This window comes from Paramisgurnus dabryanus, chromosome 6 (assembly GCF_030506205.2).
Source record: "Paramisgurnus dabryanus chromosome 6, PD_genome_1.1, whole genome shotgun sequence".
In the NCBI taxonomy this organism is placed as follows: Eukaryota; Metazoa; Chordata; class Actinopteri; order Cypriniformes; family Cobitidae; genus Paramisgurnus; species Paramisgurnus dabryanus.
The window spans coordinates 5,180,533-5,198,421 of record NC_133342.1 but is presented as its reverse complement, the minus strand read 5'-3'; the positions used below and the strand labels follow the sequence as shown (position 1 = coordinate 5,198,421).

The 17,889-nt window shown below is 39.0% G+C and overlaps 1 protein-coding gene across 1 annotated transcript in view; it reads right to left on the bottom strand.

Annotated features, from left to right (window-relative positions):
• The window catches only part of ephb1 (EPH receptor B1), a 326,261-nt gene that overhangs the window by 187,171 nt on the left and 121,201 nt on the right, over nucleotides 1–17,889 (bottom strand). The window contains exon 3 of the mRNA XM_065261984.1: nucleotides 617–1,298. Coding sequence (XP_065118056.1) covers nucleotides 617–1,298 — 682 coding nt within the window. The remainder of the gene's footprint in view (nucleotides 1–616; nucleotides 1,299–17,889) is intronic.

Sequence of the window (17,889 nt, the reverse complement as noted above, 5' to 3'; positions counted from 1 at the left end):
AAACGCACATTTGCGGACCATTTTAAACAATAAACTGACACAAAGGCATTAATTTGTATCATTTCACATACAACAACATCAGAACGGTCCTCTTTCTTCACACTTGTAAAACACTGGGGCGTAGTTTCCTGTTCGTCCTCTGTGACCTCTTGACATGATGATATATTGGGTGAGGTCGCGCTGCCACTTTTCAGGACCGGAGATAGACGAGAAGTTGTGGTTTAAAAGTGCATATTTTTTATTTTGCTTGTCAAAAATGCCAATCGATCCCTATCTAGTGAAACACTAAGACCCTTATGCCTCATTTGGGATCGTTTGGAGTCTTTAAAACTCTGTTGAAAAAAAACTATTAAGTGTTGAGTTAAGTGTTAAGTGTTGGGTTCTATTAAAGTCCATTAAAATGAGAAAAATCCTGGAATGTTTTCCTCAAAAAACATAATTTCCTCTCCACTGAACAAAGAAAGACATCAACATTTTAGATGAAATGCTGGTGAGTAAATTATCAGGATTTCTTTTTTTAAGAAAGTGGACTAATCCATTAAAGGTAAGAGAGACCCCATAGATGCAGCTTGGTCATCTGTACATAAAAAAAGGAAAAAATACACCAAACCCTTACCTCGACAGATGTTCCCGTTGTCCGGCTCAAACCCAGCCTTGCATGTGCAGCTTCCAATGGGAACCATCCAGTCTCCGTCGCCATTACAGTACAACTTTATCGGCACGTCCACTTCCTCAGAGTTCGGGATGCACATCCCACGAGCGATCACTAGCGAGGTGCTTTCCGCCCCCGTCATGGTCTCGGGAAAGACGGCAAAGTTCTGCACCACGCTGGGGCATTTCTTATAAAACACACGAACGGACAGCAGGGACATGCATGCGCCGTAGTCCTGAAACGCCAGGTAAAAGCCGTTTTTGGACAGAGGCCCAAAACTTCTCACCTCCGTGTTCACCTTCATCAGCCTGCCACCGAAATCCACCTGCGAGAAGCTCTCGTCCGCCGCGATGGTGTCCACTTTTAAATATGGGGCCTCCATCCAGAATGCGGTACCTTTGGTGGCAATAACTGAGTCTGTTTCGTAGTAATAGAGGTTAAAGGTCTCCTTACAGGAGCCGGGAACTCGCGGGATGCTGCTACAGTCGCGTACGGTGAACCGCATCTCCACGTAGATGCGCTGAGCGCCGCGGCGGGCGATGAAAGTTGTAAGCAGCCAGTTGTTCTGGTTGGATTCGAAGACGTTGCACACCTGGTATGTTCTGATGGTGTTCAAGTTCTCATCATACCCGCTAACTTCCTCCCACTAGAACAGAAAACAACAGAGGGGATTTTAAAATAGGGAAATGTAATAATATATAGAGACAAATATTAGTTTTATGCATGTGTAACTTTTGATTTTGAACACTACTAGGCAACCTTTGGTCGAATAAATAATGGAACAGAATTCCCACCACCAGACTAAAGCAGGTAAATTCATCATATGCAGCAGCCTACATCATTGCAGACAAATATAACCTTCAAATTTCAGGTCAATGGTGTAAAATAACTCATGAAAATGGCAGGAGTTTCCTGTAGTAACAGAATAAAGTTGAGAAATATCACAGTGGGTCCATTTGATGCTAACGGTGTGGAACCGTGGCCTCTGCCTTTCATAAAATATTGATACAAATTGAGTTCCCAGAAATCTCTCCAACCCCATTTCCCCCACCCGAAAAACCCTCTAAAAGCTTTTTAACACTAAATCATTGTGAAACTTTTATTTGAAATGATCAAGCCTTTTATACGGCACTCTTTCAGAGTTTCAGATCGCAAAATTGGCCTCGCTAATCACCTGAGAAAACCGCCACCATCTGCTTCTGTCCTGGCTACGAGCGACCGATCAATTCTATTACTAAATTACCATAATACAAAATGTGATGCGTAACAAATTTGAGATTATGCGCTGTTGAATTACAATTAGAAAGAAGTGAAGCGCTATATATGGCTGCCCTTCTTCCAACCTGTTAAAACAGCACCATTAGAGAGAGAGAGAGAAAAAGAGAGATTGAGTTCATACTGCTAATGGAAAGTCCAACTTATACTGTTTTGTTTTTCTTAAAAGGTCATCTAAATAGCCGTTTAATTATTCGGTACTGCATATGCATGGGTAACACGTGTGTGAAAATCCAGTCAAAAGTCATTTTGGTGATTACTGTTCCCTACATAAAATCATCCAAAAGATTTAAATCAACGGGCGTGTTTACATGCACAGAATAAGTGGATAAATATCAAAAATCTGCTTGTTATTGAAACCTGTTTTTATGCATTTACATGCGAATCAATAAACTTGCTCTGCAAAAAAAAATTTTTTTGAAGATTTTTCAAGTTTCTGGCAGGCAGTGACATTATCGTCTATAATACATATAGGCCGTCTCTCAAGTCGAAAGCCTGGTTTATTTTAGTTAACTGAGCACTTAACAGTCTTGATGACATATGCAGCCTACAGATGTGACCTGCAGGCTTCGGATTAAGAAATGGCCATAGTTGTTCAAAATCAGTTTTAAGCTATACTGTTGTATCTCTTCTCAAGTCTGCAAAACCTATAAATGTAACACAAGCATGATAACTGTCGCAGTTTCTCTGCCAACTGCATGAGTCGAGTGCAGACTTATCAAATAATCCAAATACACCCAGTGGGATTTTTTTATAGAGAGATTAAAAACACAAGAAAAATATGTGAGAATATTTAAACGGGATGATAGCGGGATAGAATGGTAAAATAAGGGAAAATCCCCTGAAAAACGGGAGGGTTGACAGGTATGGACGTTTATATTTTACACACAGTGCACATGAAAAAAAAACTATGCTAAAGCCGTTTAAGGCATTTACATGCAACATGAGGTGGTGGTGGCGGCGCAGTGGGTAAGACACATGCCACTTAACCCATAGTTGGTCCAGAGGCGTGCAACCTCTGACATATATAGCAATTGTAAGTCGCTTTGGATAAAAGCGGCAGCTAAACGAAAAAAAAAATCTGGGTAATGAGCAAAAAGCTACCAGTGCGAAATCTTTTTTTTTTTTTTTTTTCTTAAAGATGCCCTTCCTCTGTTATTTTTATTGTTTTATACTGTTGTCTGAGGTCTACTCATGACATTCGCATGGTTTTTACATCCAAAAACATCAGAAGCAATAAGTAATAGGCCATTTTGTACCCTGGTTTTGAGGCTGGTTCAAGAAATGATCCGTTTTCATGGGCCAGCCGCATTGACGACTTGGAAGTAAATGGCCACTGCTATGATTGGATACCAGTTTTTCGTAGTCAAACTAACTTTCAATACTTATAATTAATCTCTTGTGTAATCAGTTTACTGTTAAGTGACACAGTGTCTTTCTTACACACACACACATTTTAGGTTATAAAGACACTTTCGACACAACCACTGTGTCTTTTATGGTAAACCCTTTCGACACGTGTGCAGCACACACACACACACACACGCACACACGCACACACACACACACACACACGCACACACACACGTGTGTTTTTTATCACAAACCCTTTTGACGCCTGTGCAGCATGAATTTGCGTGAATTCGGGTCCCTCGGAAGAGAAGTCACTGGCCGTCACTGATATTGACACATAGGACACGAGGCAAAAGTTATGCTTCCCTCGTTTGATAGGAATGATGTCTCTCGACAGGGGTGATTCTAAGATTTTCATTTTAGGGGAGCTCAGCCCCCCAATTAGGGTATAATAAAAAAATAGTTTGAATACAGTGTTTGGTTATGTGTATATATGAACAGTGCCAGACCTAGCATTAAAGGGGGTGGCCAAGTTATACTTTTACTTTTACGGGGTCCATACAAGAAAACAATGTGCAAACTGTATCAAAACAGCATGAATGAATCTCATGATTGCTGAATACTTAATATTACCCCACATTAGATAAAAATGTCTATAAGCTACTGCACTGACTGCATGGATTCCTGTAAACATAATGTAATGTTGAATTTTAAACTTTTCTTTTCTCTCATTGATTGAAATGAAACTTTTAATAAAACAAAATATTTTATTTTAACTGCAGTAACTTTCGTAAAAGTTTCATCAGGAAATCTAAACTCCATGATAAACCTTAAACTTAACTAAGGATTTTGGGCAAAAAAAAACTAATTAGCCTATTTCAAATAAATATGGATTGATCTTTCTAAAAGAGTAACATTTAGCCATATCATAGAGTGATTTTCTCTTCTTGTTTTCAATTAACTTTAATGAGAGAGATTTCATCAGGTATACGACCGAATGCAATAAAATGTTTACATTCGGTTAAGATAATCAGTTGTTTACTATGATACTTACTAGGACAGCTATTTTGAAACATGGTTTATGTGTATTTGTCTGTTAACCATAAAGACGCAAACATAAACTCATTCAGCTCTGTGCACGCGTGCTTGGGTAGGAAGCGCTGTGCCGCGAACAAGATGCGCGTCGCGTTTTCAAGTTCAATCCAACACAGTTAATCTCATTATCATACAGTAAAAAGATCACTTCAAGAATTAAAAAATGTCATTGAGTTCTGCTTTTAATCAGTATAAAGAGAAAAAGAAAGCTCAATTTATAAGCATAGAGTTTATTCAGTCCACAGAAAGACAAATACTATGCACCTTACTCAAGCTGATGAAATCAATGTGTAACATTTGCAACGTACATTAATATTTTCTTAATATTTGTTTTTAACAATGTGCTGTGCTGTGTTAATTAATGGGATATAAATTATTGTAGGGACAAGGGAGTAAAAGTAGCGCATTTAATTTGGACACCCTTTTAGCTCCGCCACCTTATTGGAGTATTCCACTGGAAAGGGGAAAAAGACAAAGTCTGCCCTGCTGACTTGTTCATATGAAATGTAAAGAGGACTGAAACGATAATGAATCCGTGTTCAGTTTATAGAGTTAACATAGAACATTTTTAGGGGGGCTAAGAAGAATTTTGGGGGCGCTAGAGCCCCCCTAAAAATGGCCTAATGACGCCCCTGTCTCTCGACAAAAACAATGGCCTGGCCCGAATACGGTATGGTTGACGTTCAGCCATCCTTGCTGTAACTTGTTAAAAACTCACTGAACTAACGTACACGTATTATGTGGGCGCGGTCTCAAGTTGGAGAGCTCATGAATAGTAATGAGCTCGATCAGTTCCATGTCACACTGAGAAGCCTTTTTAATTGGTTTTTACACACAAACACATATGGACCTAACACGTAAAAAAAATACAAGTAAAAACGTTTTTATGTGGAAGGGCCCCTTTAACTCTTTCACTGCCAGCGTTTAAAAAAAAAAGTTGCCAGCCAGCGCCAGCGTTTTTCATGATTTTCACAAAAGTTTAATGTCTTCCAGAAAATGTTCTTCTTTAAATATATAAACATACCAAATGAAAGAACAGACCCTCTGCTTTCAAAAAAAACCGTTTCATCCTACCTTCAGTAGTTCTTTTGTAATCAGCTTTTGAATATGGGTAGGTTTCTGCAAAAACACCACATTTTGACCAAAAAGCAGAGATAATTCCAGTTTTGTGACGGACTTTTCATAGAGATCCCATTCAGAGCGATCTTTAAAACAGACACGGACATGCAGCCGCTTGTCATAGGGCAATACTTCCGGGTTCAAAAAGTTGCGGAATAATAGCGGTATTGCGGAAAGACAGAAAAACTTGTCATTGGCGGGGAAGCGTTTTCTCTTGATTGACGAGATATCTCGTCAATGGCGAGGAAAGAGTTAAGCCGTTTACCAATAAGGAAAAATTATTTTACACATTTACGTGACTTTACACATTATCAGTTTACCAACCATAATCAGCGAAAGCCATGTAAATGCATTTAGTGAGTGAAATCAAACTTTGCCAATCGAAATCCTGTGACGACTATGTAACTAGGGCGATTTTCCAAATGGCAATTCGAGAAAAAGACTCAGTCGCTCTAGATGAAGCAAAAATAATATTTTTTTCCACTGCTCTATTCAATAAGTGTATTTTAATCTACTACAATACGACACACAATCGCGCATCTCTTAAGAGTCCTGATCTACAAAGGGAAAAGGGCATATGGTGATCACTTCCGACTGAAATCCGCCCCTAGACGACACTCACAGAAGTGCAGACACCCACCCATAAAACACAAATGTGTCATATAACAGCCATACACAAACACAATCTATGGCAGGTAAAGTCTGTTAAGTTATCTATCTGTGCTTATCTGATCTAAGTCCCAACGGTGAACATCTGTGAGGTAACAGCGGGGTCATGTTCCCCTTAACTTGAGCGTTTGCTGCTTGAACATTTTCAGTTCATCGTTAAACCTGCACAACAGCCACACAACTGCATTGCCCCATGGGTACAATTTTACCCTTTTAACAAAGCAGCCTGATCGAAAGAAACATCCTACAATATCCCAGAATTCCCCTGTGATGGCACAGCCAAGGGAGAAAGAAACTAATACAAGGTGTGTAAGTGGACGAAATAACACACACCTGCTTTCTGAAAGTTTGTGTGTTTGTGTGTGTGTTTGCCAGTGTGGGCGCTGTGTGTTTGTTTTTTGTAAGTGAGCGAGTCCTCTGGAGGGCCGTTTACTTACAGAGCCTTGCCCAGAAGCACTCTGATCCAAGCAAGCTTTGAGATTGTAAGATGGGCTATCTGGACGTGTGTACATGTTTGTCGTTCGTCGTTGTGTTTGTGTGTGTGTGAAGCAAACAGACATTAGGAAAGAGGAAACAGAGGGAGAGAATCAGAGTAAATCTAATCTGAACAGTGATGGATCAGCGCTTGTGTGGCAGACGAAAACCTCAGAGGAGAAATCAATGCGCAAGGTGTCAGGGAAAAATAATCTTCACTTTCGGGCTGAAAAATGCAAAACATGTTGAAATAGTGATGATTTTAATTTTTTAAAGTATTTCAATAAAACAAGCAACAACCGAAGACATGAATGAATTGCACATATAACAAAGCCATCTGTTAATTTCAGTCGTCTTGCATGATTCATATTTATTATTTGTGCGTACAGGTGCACGAGAGATAAATGTAACATTCAAACGAATCTCATGATTCAATAAATAACTTTGGGAAACAAAATAAAAACCTTAAACTGTAAGCCTCTTCGACGATGCCGTTTCTATTATGTGACACAACTGTCGTGATTTTCACAGCAAATTTTCTATCTCCGCATTTAATTATACACACTGTCATTTTACCTCTTTTGACTGAATCAGGTTTAATTGTTCTTTCTGCTAATTCAAAGAGACGGCGACTGTCAGGAGCTGTGAAAAAAACTCCACCCCATCCATTTTTGATTTCCATCTTTGAGCTTGCAAATGGACTTTTCTTAGTTCCTTAGTAATTGTCTTCTGACATACCATGCATGGTTTGTCATTTAGTCATAAAGAAGAAAATTACATGCAATAAACTATCCCCACCTCTAAAACAACATTTACATTTGTGCATTATCCAAAGTGACTGAATGTATACATTTTTCGAACTCATAGCCATTGCGCTGCTAACACAATGCTCTACCAATGCACTCTTAAGGTACATTCACATTAGCTACAAAAGTGCGCGACACCGAGAGACGCGCACTCGCTTGATGGGCGTACCTTGACTAGTATCTAATAGCGGTATCAAAAGTCACTTTAGAGGTATTGTTAAGTTACAAGAACAGTGTTTTTGGATTTAAAAGTATTTATTTCTCGATAAAAGTTACAAAATATATGAGATAAAATGCCAAACTTATCAGATATATACAGAAATATGCATTTTCCGCCATCTTGAATTATTTTCTCCGACTCAGCCACAGACCTACGTCACGCTGCTCCTTCACTCCGATTGGCAGTCGCTTTGTCGCATCGCTCAGCATTTGCATAAAATAGCCTGCTTGTCTATTTTGGACCCACCTTGCTCGCGCAGCGACGAGCTCGTCGCTTGTCACTGGCAAACGGCCACTCCCATTAAAAATGAATGATAGCCTGTCGCTCTGTCTCTGTCTCTTGTAGCTAATGTGACTGGGGGTAAAGGTACATTCACATTATAAGCGACTTTGTGTCGCTCGTCTCTTTCAAAAGAGGCATTTCTATATCTGGTTGTCATAAACAAAAGAGTAACGTCCACTTCAGTAACAGAAGGACGGATGACGTGAACTCCCCTGCTTTATTCTCACTGGTAGTCGTTCCTGAATGTCGCTCATAATTTGTATAAAGTTAAACATTTCTCAACATTGTCCCGTGACTGGACACTCCCATCCAGTCGTCAGCGGTCATTGTCGCTCGTCTCGCCGGATGCCGCAGAGCTTCCATTGAAATCAATGAAATTGCGTCGCTCTGCTACTGCTAGTCGCTTATAATGTGAATGTACATTGAAGCTGCATTCAGACTAGCAGCGACTAGCAATAGCAAAGCGGCCCGATTTCATTGATTTCAATTGAAGCTTGGCAACTTCCGGCAACACAAGTGACAGTAACCATTGCTCGACTGCCGTGTCCAGTCACGAGACAAAGTTGAGAAATGTTTAACTTTATGCAAATTATGAGCAACTTTCGGAAGCGAATACCAATGAGAACAAAGCAGTGGAGTTCACGTCATCCATCTCTCGTCAGAAGTGGACGTTACTCATTTGTTTATGACAACCAGATATAGAAACACCTCTTTTGAAAGAGACGAGCGAAACACAGCGACTAAGACGCTTATAATGTGAATGTACCTTTAGAACGGATGTGTTAAAAACAACACATTAGTGTTGATTCTGGAAAAAAAACACTAAATGCCATCTTTGTGTTATTATTGAAAGAACACATTTTGTGTTACTTTTACAAATAATGTGTTAAAAGCTTTATTTTGTACTATCTTCTCTATCGGGGTTACACCCTCAAGTCACATTGTTGTGCAGGTGGTCACAAAAACGTAACGTTTGTGCATGTAGTTAAGCACCCCAGTTTTCAAACAAGTGATTCTAAGGCATTGAAACACAAACAACTGGGCTAAATGTTTGTGTAAAGCAGTCCCTCAAAAAAACATGATTATGCGATTGCATGATTTAATGCATAATCAGGCAAAGTCCACATATTTATTTGGGGGCCACATTTTTTTTTCGTAGTCATATATATCTTAGCAGAAAGTTGAAAAATGTTGCATTTACTTCACACATGCACACCCACCCATGTCTCCTGTTTTCATGGGAATGTCAGGAAGTGACATAATTACGCGACGTGAACATCAATGAAAGGTGCAAAAGCTGCAAACAGTTTTTGCAAGTTCCCGCAATTTTATTGCATAAAATTGCATAAATATCCCGCATATTCCATCGCATTTTTTAAGAAACCGTGCCGCAAGATCAATGATTTTTGCCTGCAACAATTACAAAAAAACTCTGGAAGGACTGGTAAAGGGGCTTCACATTATAATGTTAACTTAACAAAAAAATATCGTTTTAGAGATTAGCGGAGTTCACACCACAACTATAACGATAATAATCTCAAATCTATTTACATTTCAATTGCAAGTTTTTATTACAGGAAATATGCAATATTAGATAATGCCATTAAAGGTAAACAATTTGTGTGAGTACCGCGTGCCTGAGTGAATTAGCATTAAGTTATCGTTATCGCCCCAGTGGTGTGGACGTTACAATAGTTGTCATTATAGTTAACGTTATTGTTATCGTTATAATGTGAACGGCCCTTAAAAGGAACGCGCAAGCCGTGCATCCACTGCTCATTGAGCTCGTAAGCATTTTTGTCGCTGTATTGGCCTTAAATAGGCATCAGAATTCCCGTTTATGCAAGTATCCTCATAAACACAACCATTTAAGTCTTAAAAGAAAGTAAACAGCTGATAAAGAAAATGCATGTTTAACAGTATATTGGATCCGGACTTTGGTCTTAAAGGGGAAGTTACCTAATTTTTGCTCATGTCTGTCACTCTCATGTTAATCAAACAGCATTGAGAGAAAATCTCTCACTGCTTTTGACTAAATTACGACCTTTAATAAGATATATACATTATTATTTATTCTCTTTATTTCATCACTGACTGTTTATCTTCGGTGAGCTTGAGTTTTTTGTCTTCTTTTTAATGCTTATAAGTTGTGTGAATTATGAAAATTCAATGGCATTAAAGATTTGAACAACATAAAAACCATGATGCATATTGTTATCATGATGTAAAATGTATGGTGATATAAGATTTTGGTCATATCGCCCACCCATAATGAGAGTGAAATTGTCTGCAAGGCTATAGCACAGTGGGAGTAATGAACAAGCTTGCAAGCATTTAGTAAAGAAATCATTGACTGTAAGAGGAGCAGGCAAGATATACAGGAGCTGGAAACCATTGCTGTGGAGATGAGGAAGAGGCGGTGGGGTGTGAAGAAGAGAGAGAGAGAGAGAGAGATGAGACTGGTGTGTATATGGGGTGTTGCATAGCTGGCATGATAAATGAGTTTACAGTGATTCCGGGCACAAATGAAAGTCCTGCCAAAGCAACCCCCCACCCCACAGCTCTGTAATGATGATTTATCTGTATTAGATGGACCCGTCCAATCCGGCCCCTCGCTGCCATTAATACAGCGGGACGCAGGGCCGTTCCCCCGCCCTGATCTACAGACGCTTGTCTCTCGGTCTGCTGAAATGACCACAATCACTCAAGCGACTCGCGCCATCGGCTACAGCAGACAGAGCCCGGCATCACCTCATATATCACATCACCAACTGTGTTATGCCATCAGAGATTTGCACATAAAATCACTGGAGTGCATGCACGGAGATGCACTCTCATATCAACGCTTACATACAGTCATAATGGCATCGATCACATGACGTTTTTATAGTAACGTTATTGTAAGTAAAGCATTTATCATGATGAATTCAATAACATAACACACAGAGCCTTAAAACTGCAATAACGTATAGGCTAGTATGCAGAATCGGTCTCGCTCTTGTCAAGCTTTACTGTATTAGGATTCAAGCAACAAAATTGACTTAAAAATAGCGAGATTGAAAAATACAGACAGAAATGGCGATCTGAGAATTTGCCGTCTCAAGCTTGGTCTATTAAGCGCTGATGAAGCCATTAAAACTGTCCGGTGTGTAGGAAAGAAATGAAATTGTTTTGAAGGCCTCTGGCTTGGACTATAACAATCATGCTCATAAACTTCTGAGCTACATGCTTTCATCAGCGTCAATCTCAACTAAAGCTGTCCGGTTCCCCGGCTTAAATTTACAGATCCTATCGGACGCGAGAGGGGTCGCAAATACATCCGAGAGAAAAGACAGACAGACACAGACACTGTTTTACGGATTTAATTTGGAGAACGGCATTATCGGTGTAGTTCTTGTAACAGCGGCGAGTAAATTTCCCCTCAGGGATCAATACAATATATCCCAATGTTATGGCTGTGAACCAGACCTGTTGCCGGCCGTTTACATTCATCTCCACGGGTCAGACATTAAGCACATGTACTCTGTAAGATGAAACAGCTTATGAATAAATATATGAGAAAGCAACCATACAATCGGTGAACGAGGAGACACTTTTATCAAAAGCTACTTACAGAGCATTAAGGGTATACATTTTATCAGTGTGTTTGTTCCCTGGGAATTGAACCCACAACTTTTTGTGCTGCTAATGCAATGCACTACTAGTTGAACTACATGAACCACAAAAAAAAATCATAAAGTTGGACCTGAGCAATGTCTACACTACGGTTGCAAAGGGGCTGAAAGTCTCCCGTTAGATTTCCATGAGAACTTAATCTGGGAAATTTTGGAAATATTCCAAATTGGAAACTTAAGGGAATTTATTGAAATTATTTAGAAATTTTGGGAATTCTATATAAACTATATCATATACAAACATAAACATTTTATTTGGTCATAAGATGACATGCATGCAAAGTAACACAAATTTTGAAAATGACGTCTTGACTGATTTTATTGCGAGTAGAACTTGAATTGATGCTTTTATTGAGTGACACAAAAGCATAATAAACATTATTATAGTTATAATAATAGTGCTAGCCTATATTTAGATATTTGATTTACTGGCTAGCTAGCTAGATATTAGGTGTGTTCGACATCTGCTGCTGCTGGATGTACTGTAACTGATCGGCGAGATTATCCGTGCGCAGGCGGGGAGGAGCTGAAAACGGAGACGTGAAGTCAGACATGCTGTGGTTCTCGTAGTTTGCAGCATTTACGTCAGGCATGGCTGATCACGTGGCGTTTGCTTGCTTTATCGCAGTAAACATGATTTGTAAGATGTAAACAACATAAAAAGTGAATTATACTGTTTTGAATGTCCGTGTATGAGCATGAGTGGAACTGAAGAGGCTTACAGCATCTGTTTTTACAGGAATAAAAATTTAACATAGCATATATTATTTTAATACCAATATAGTGGGGTCTACATTTTTATCCATTTTATTTTGATGAACATGACACAATATAACATCACGACTACATGAAAAGAGCTTTAGCTGTTATAAAAATACAGATTTGTGAGCATTCGTGGAACTGAGGGCGTGAAAATAAACACGAAACGCATGTGATTGTTGTCATGCGGTGAATCCAACCAATCGTGAAACAACTGTGTCGTCATTACAGTTCCTCTTCGGGAACTGCACTCGGCTGATCTGGAATCGCTTTCGCGGTACGTTAAAGCCATATGACACAGTCACGTGCCTTCAGCGCCAGCTCAAGTCGGACAAATTTACTAACTGGCATTCACACAGCTTTAAGTCAGCCGCAGATCGGTCTGCGCAGCGCCACATGAGGTCGAACACACCTATTGTCTAAACACATTTTGGTACTGTATTTGCTAGTTAACCCCTTCAGACATGATTTTTCAGGTGTTTAATCAGTATGCCTTATTTTGATTGTTTGATTTGCATTTTTATTGGTTTGAACCACAAAACATGTGATGTCCATTCCAGTGGACGCAGGATTTGAAGGGGTTAAACTGTTAAAATGCAGCAAGTGTGGTTTCTGTAGTAAGCAAGGCTTAGAAAATGGAGGGAACCCCCCTCCCCAAGTGATATATGGAGGATTTTTTATTTCAGCGGGAGTGAGCGTGTGCAGGGAGGGTCAGTTTTAGACACTACTTTTTAAATTATTTCACCTAAATGTTTTATCAGTCAGTAGATTATCAGAAATGATCTGGGCATGTTATGGAAGAATGCAAGTAGAAGCAGGGGGTGTGGCCTCAAGGGCCCTTCAGTAAGCAGTGTGCATGTGAATGAAGAAGGTGCAGCGTAGAAATTCAACTGAATTGCACAATATCTTGTTGTTTTCAACAAAATTATGATGCAAGATTTTTTTTAAACTAAAATTAAGTTCAAACTAAAATTAATTTCCAATTTATTTCCATTAATTCCCATTTAATTCCATTATGAAAAGTTTCCATTTGAAAAATTCCTTGAATTTTGCAACCCTAGTCTATTGTAAAAAATAAATAAATAAATAAATAATTTAACAAGCAAAAAATATGCCAGCTTTTTGTTCATTCATGCACTGCTGATTTCCACAAGTTGTCAAGTGAACCAAGAATCTTTGTTAGCAACATCTTTCAGCCAATTTTATTCAAAAAAATTACTGTTAATAAAAAATCATGAAACTTCATTCCTTTGTTGAGAAAACATTTTGTTATCAGAGTTTTTTTTACAGTTCAGGGACCAGGGCTAATAGTTATGAAAATGTCGTAAACTGTAAGGACTGCAGAATATGAAAGATGGTATATTCTGGGTCAGATAGCAATACCATGGCAACTGCATAGTATTGCCCTTACAACCTCCCCAAAAACCTTAGTGACCCCCAGGGGTGTCGCTAGACCCCTTTTACTGGGGCACGTGCCCCAGTGTAAATCGCGCACCGCAATGTTTACATGCACCACCCACTACACCACAGTTCCCTGTCACTTTTCAGAAATCCACATTAAAAGGAAAAAGTATTCCATCATCCATCACAGAAGCAAGCAATAGTGGGACTCCAAAATCCATTTCCCATCTTTGACAGGCCTGTAAATAGCCCTGAATATAAGTGTGTTCGTATTAAATGTGCTCTTAAGCTAAATAATTCATGAATAAGATGAAAGTAAACAAGGTTACTAGCAGCAGTGGAGAGATTCAACCCATCTTCCGATGGGAATACTGACACATTATGAATCAAATACTGATATACTTTAAATCAAGGTTAGATAAAGTCAATGCTATGAATCAGATTCCTCCAAATCCTCCTGCAATGAACTTTATAAAATCATTGTTCATGGGCGGAGCTCTGATTCATGACATCATTTCATTTTGGAGAAAGTGGGACTGCCACTGACTATTGAGAAAGACGCGTTCTCAATTCAATTTGTCACTGGACAAACAGCCATCAGAAATTTTGTCTGAAATGATGTTGACGCGTGTCATGTTTAGTTTGCCATTTTAAAGTGTCATGAAAGATTGATACGGGGTGTCTTAGCACTTAATGTTTGTATTAATGACCATAACAGAGAGGGAACATCCGTTCTGCCCAAAAACTTGTCTACTGCTGTTAGCACTCCAAAATGACACTCCTCATAACCATTCATCATTATGATATCTTACAGAGAGAAAGAAAGAGAGAGAGAGAGAGATGGGACTGTCCAAACGCTCAAATAAGACTCAAATAAGAGTCTTATTTGAGTCAACTTAACCTGAATGTAAATCATTCGCACGGAGATCCTAGATTTGATATAAACATTGGTAAGGACACTTTAATATTCAACTACTGTTGCACCATGTTTCTATATACAGTCAATATATATATAAAAAAACATTTATATTAGGGAAAGAAGATATTGCTTTATTGCTAATAAAGTCTATAAAACCTTCTCCTATAAAACAATATAATATTTAAACAAATTAAAATGGTACAAATAAATTGATGTTAATATTTAAATGTATGTAGCTTTCATAAAAAATTTTATATAAATAAAAAGAAGCCACAGGAGCGCGCTTTGGAAGGAAGAAGCGCCTTGACCCCTGATTAATATGCATTTTTAGACTTGAATGGCCATTGCAGCTTTAATGTATATTGAAATATCGTAAATGCGATTAGAAACAATATCACCGTTACTGAAATAAAATATAACATGAAATATATTGATGTATCCTTTGTGTTTTGTACCCTGAATTAAAACATCCAATCATTGCGGTAAGGAAAATAAAAAGTGCAGAAGTATTGACTATTCTGTAGTCTTTACTATTCACACTCAAATCTACACCAATGATGAAAACCCTGATATACACAGATAGAAAAAATATCCAGATGGTCATCAACTGCAACCGATGAAGCTGAATAAGGTAATCATCACGGTTACAGGCATCCTATATTCAATCAAGCAAATACAAAGCTGTTCAGTCTTGAAGCTTCTGAAGTTTTCTATATGTGTGTGTGCGCTTTAAAGAGAGAGAGAGAGAGAGAGAATTGAAAGGAAGTCACAGAAGCAAGGTCCTCTGTACTGTCATTCTGAACTCTCAAAGAAATAACAGCATTCGGGGTTATGATTGAAGGTGTAAATCAGACATCTCATCATTATACTTTACAGTGTGATACAATGCACTGCATTATGATACGATGCTATGCTTTCCAATGTTATATGCTACGTTGTGTTTCACTGTGGTACGGTTTGGCAGCGATTCTTTCAGCCGGCAACACTACAGTTTGTTTGACCAAAAAAAGTGATTCAACACGAATCAGGGGTGTTTCAACTGATTTACTAATATTCAGTAAATATTCAGATACGTCAGATTTTCACTACTACCACGGCTTTGATGTTGCATCGCAATCTGACGCACAGGCACACAGTATTGTCAGAAAATAAAAATACGCGATTTGCTGAAAAACGCAACGACAGATGTGGAGAGGGTCAAAATAAAAGGTACCTCATTTCGAAATATTTTACATGTTGCATCGATCCATATCAACGTTATGTTACACCCCCAGTTACGATCAAAATCCAGATTATTGCCAAAACATAATATTGTAAGGGTTTGTGATATGGATGGCACAGGTTTTTAACTAAATATATAAATGAATGGCAAGACTTAAAGAGGACATATCATGAAAATCTGAACTTTTCCATGTTTAAGTGCTATAATTGGGTCCCCAGTGCTTCTATCCACCTAGAAAATGTGAAAAATAACAACCCAGTAACTTAGTTTTGGTAAACCATTCTCTGCAAGCATGTGAAAAAGTATGGTCAGTGAAATTTGGCTCCCCTTGTGATGTCAGAAGGGGATAATTCCGTCCCTTAATCTGCACTATCCATCCACGGCACTGCCATTCAGTGAAGAGATCAGCTCATTTGCATTTAAAAGGACACGGCAAATTTTGAGCTAATAATTCACATACGTACTCTGGAGACACCAAAGATTTATTAAGATTATGGGCCCTATTTTAACGATCTGAAACGCAAGTGCGAAGCGCAACGCGCAAGTGAGTTTGTGGGCGGATCTTGGGCGCTGTTGCTATTTTCCCGGCGTGAGAAATAACTCTTGCGCCGGGCGCAAATCAATAAGGGGTTGGTCTGAAGTAGGTTCATTATTCATAGGTGTGGTTTGGGCATAACGTCAAATAAACCAATCAGAACGCTATTTAAACCCAAGGGCGCAAGTTCCGTGGCGGGTTGCTATTATTATGACGGATTTACCAGGCGCACGCCAGGAGCGGTTCACAGCCGAGGAGACCGACGTCCTTGTACGGGGGAATCCCAAGCTTGCCAGCATAAATCGGGCACGCCGTGTAACGGGAGGTGGATCTGCCTCAGGACCTGACGCCAGCAGAGGACATCGCTGCGTCCACCCTCACCGCTGAAAGGGTTTGGGGGCTTTGAAATCGGACCCAAGAAACGCAAGGTCCAACCCCAAAGTAGACTAACAAATCAAGTTCATATACATTAAGGTTTCTTATGAAAACATTTAAATTATTATTTACATAAAATAAACGTAATACAGCCACACAACAAACTTATGAAAATATTTTAATCGTTATTTGCATGAGAATTTTTTAACGCAGCCACACAATAAATAAAAACTATCACCACAATGCTCACCACTATGATTCCCCTTATCTCGTGTATTAATATTTTTTAGTGTAACAATTTATGATTTGCAAAAATAACTGTTGCATCTGTGTAGATTAGATGCAAAGTGTATGCGCGTTGTGCACGCTATACATTATGGTCAAGCATGCGCCCTTAAAATAGCATAATGAACAACGCGCAACGCGCCACTGACTTTAAACTTTTTTTTTTCTGGTCGGTGGCGCAATTGTTTTTTGAAACTGCAAAATAGCATCAGGGATGGTTTGCGCCGGAACACGCCTCTTTTTTTGCGCTGAACCGCCCAGGGAGCGCAAGTTCATTCCCTAGTTTGTCGACGTGCGTCTGTGGAGGGAAAAACCCGATGTGCGCCGTTGCAAAATACGAATGATACATGCGTCACTGACAAAGTCAATTGCGCTGGGTGCAAGATACTGTAGGGCACATTATCTTAAAAAAGTCTTGTGAAATGCCCCCTTTAAAAAATGTGATCGAACCTTCTAGAGGTACAGGACTAAATCTCATTGCCTGCTTTAATGCATATATGAAATTCAAGTAGTGATGTATGTGAACAAAACACAACTGATGCCCACATGCTGTGTACAAGAAACGTCTTTAGACACAGCCAGGTCCATCCTGAATCTCAGATTTACTTAAAACTTATAATTAACCTATGCTTAACTATACCATATGTTGGGTTTGTCCATATTTTACTCAACCATGAGTTGAAACAAGCGAAACATAAACTTCATGCAGGATTGTAACTAGGTCTTAAAATCTAGGGAGAAAGAGGAACTTTGCATTCAACCAACTTCTCAAAA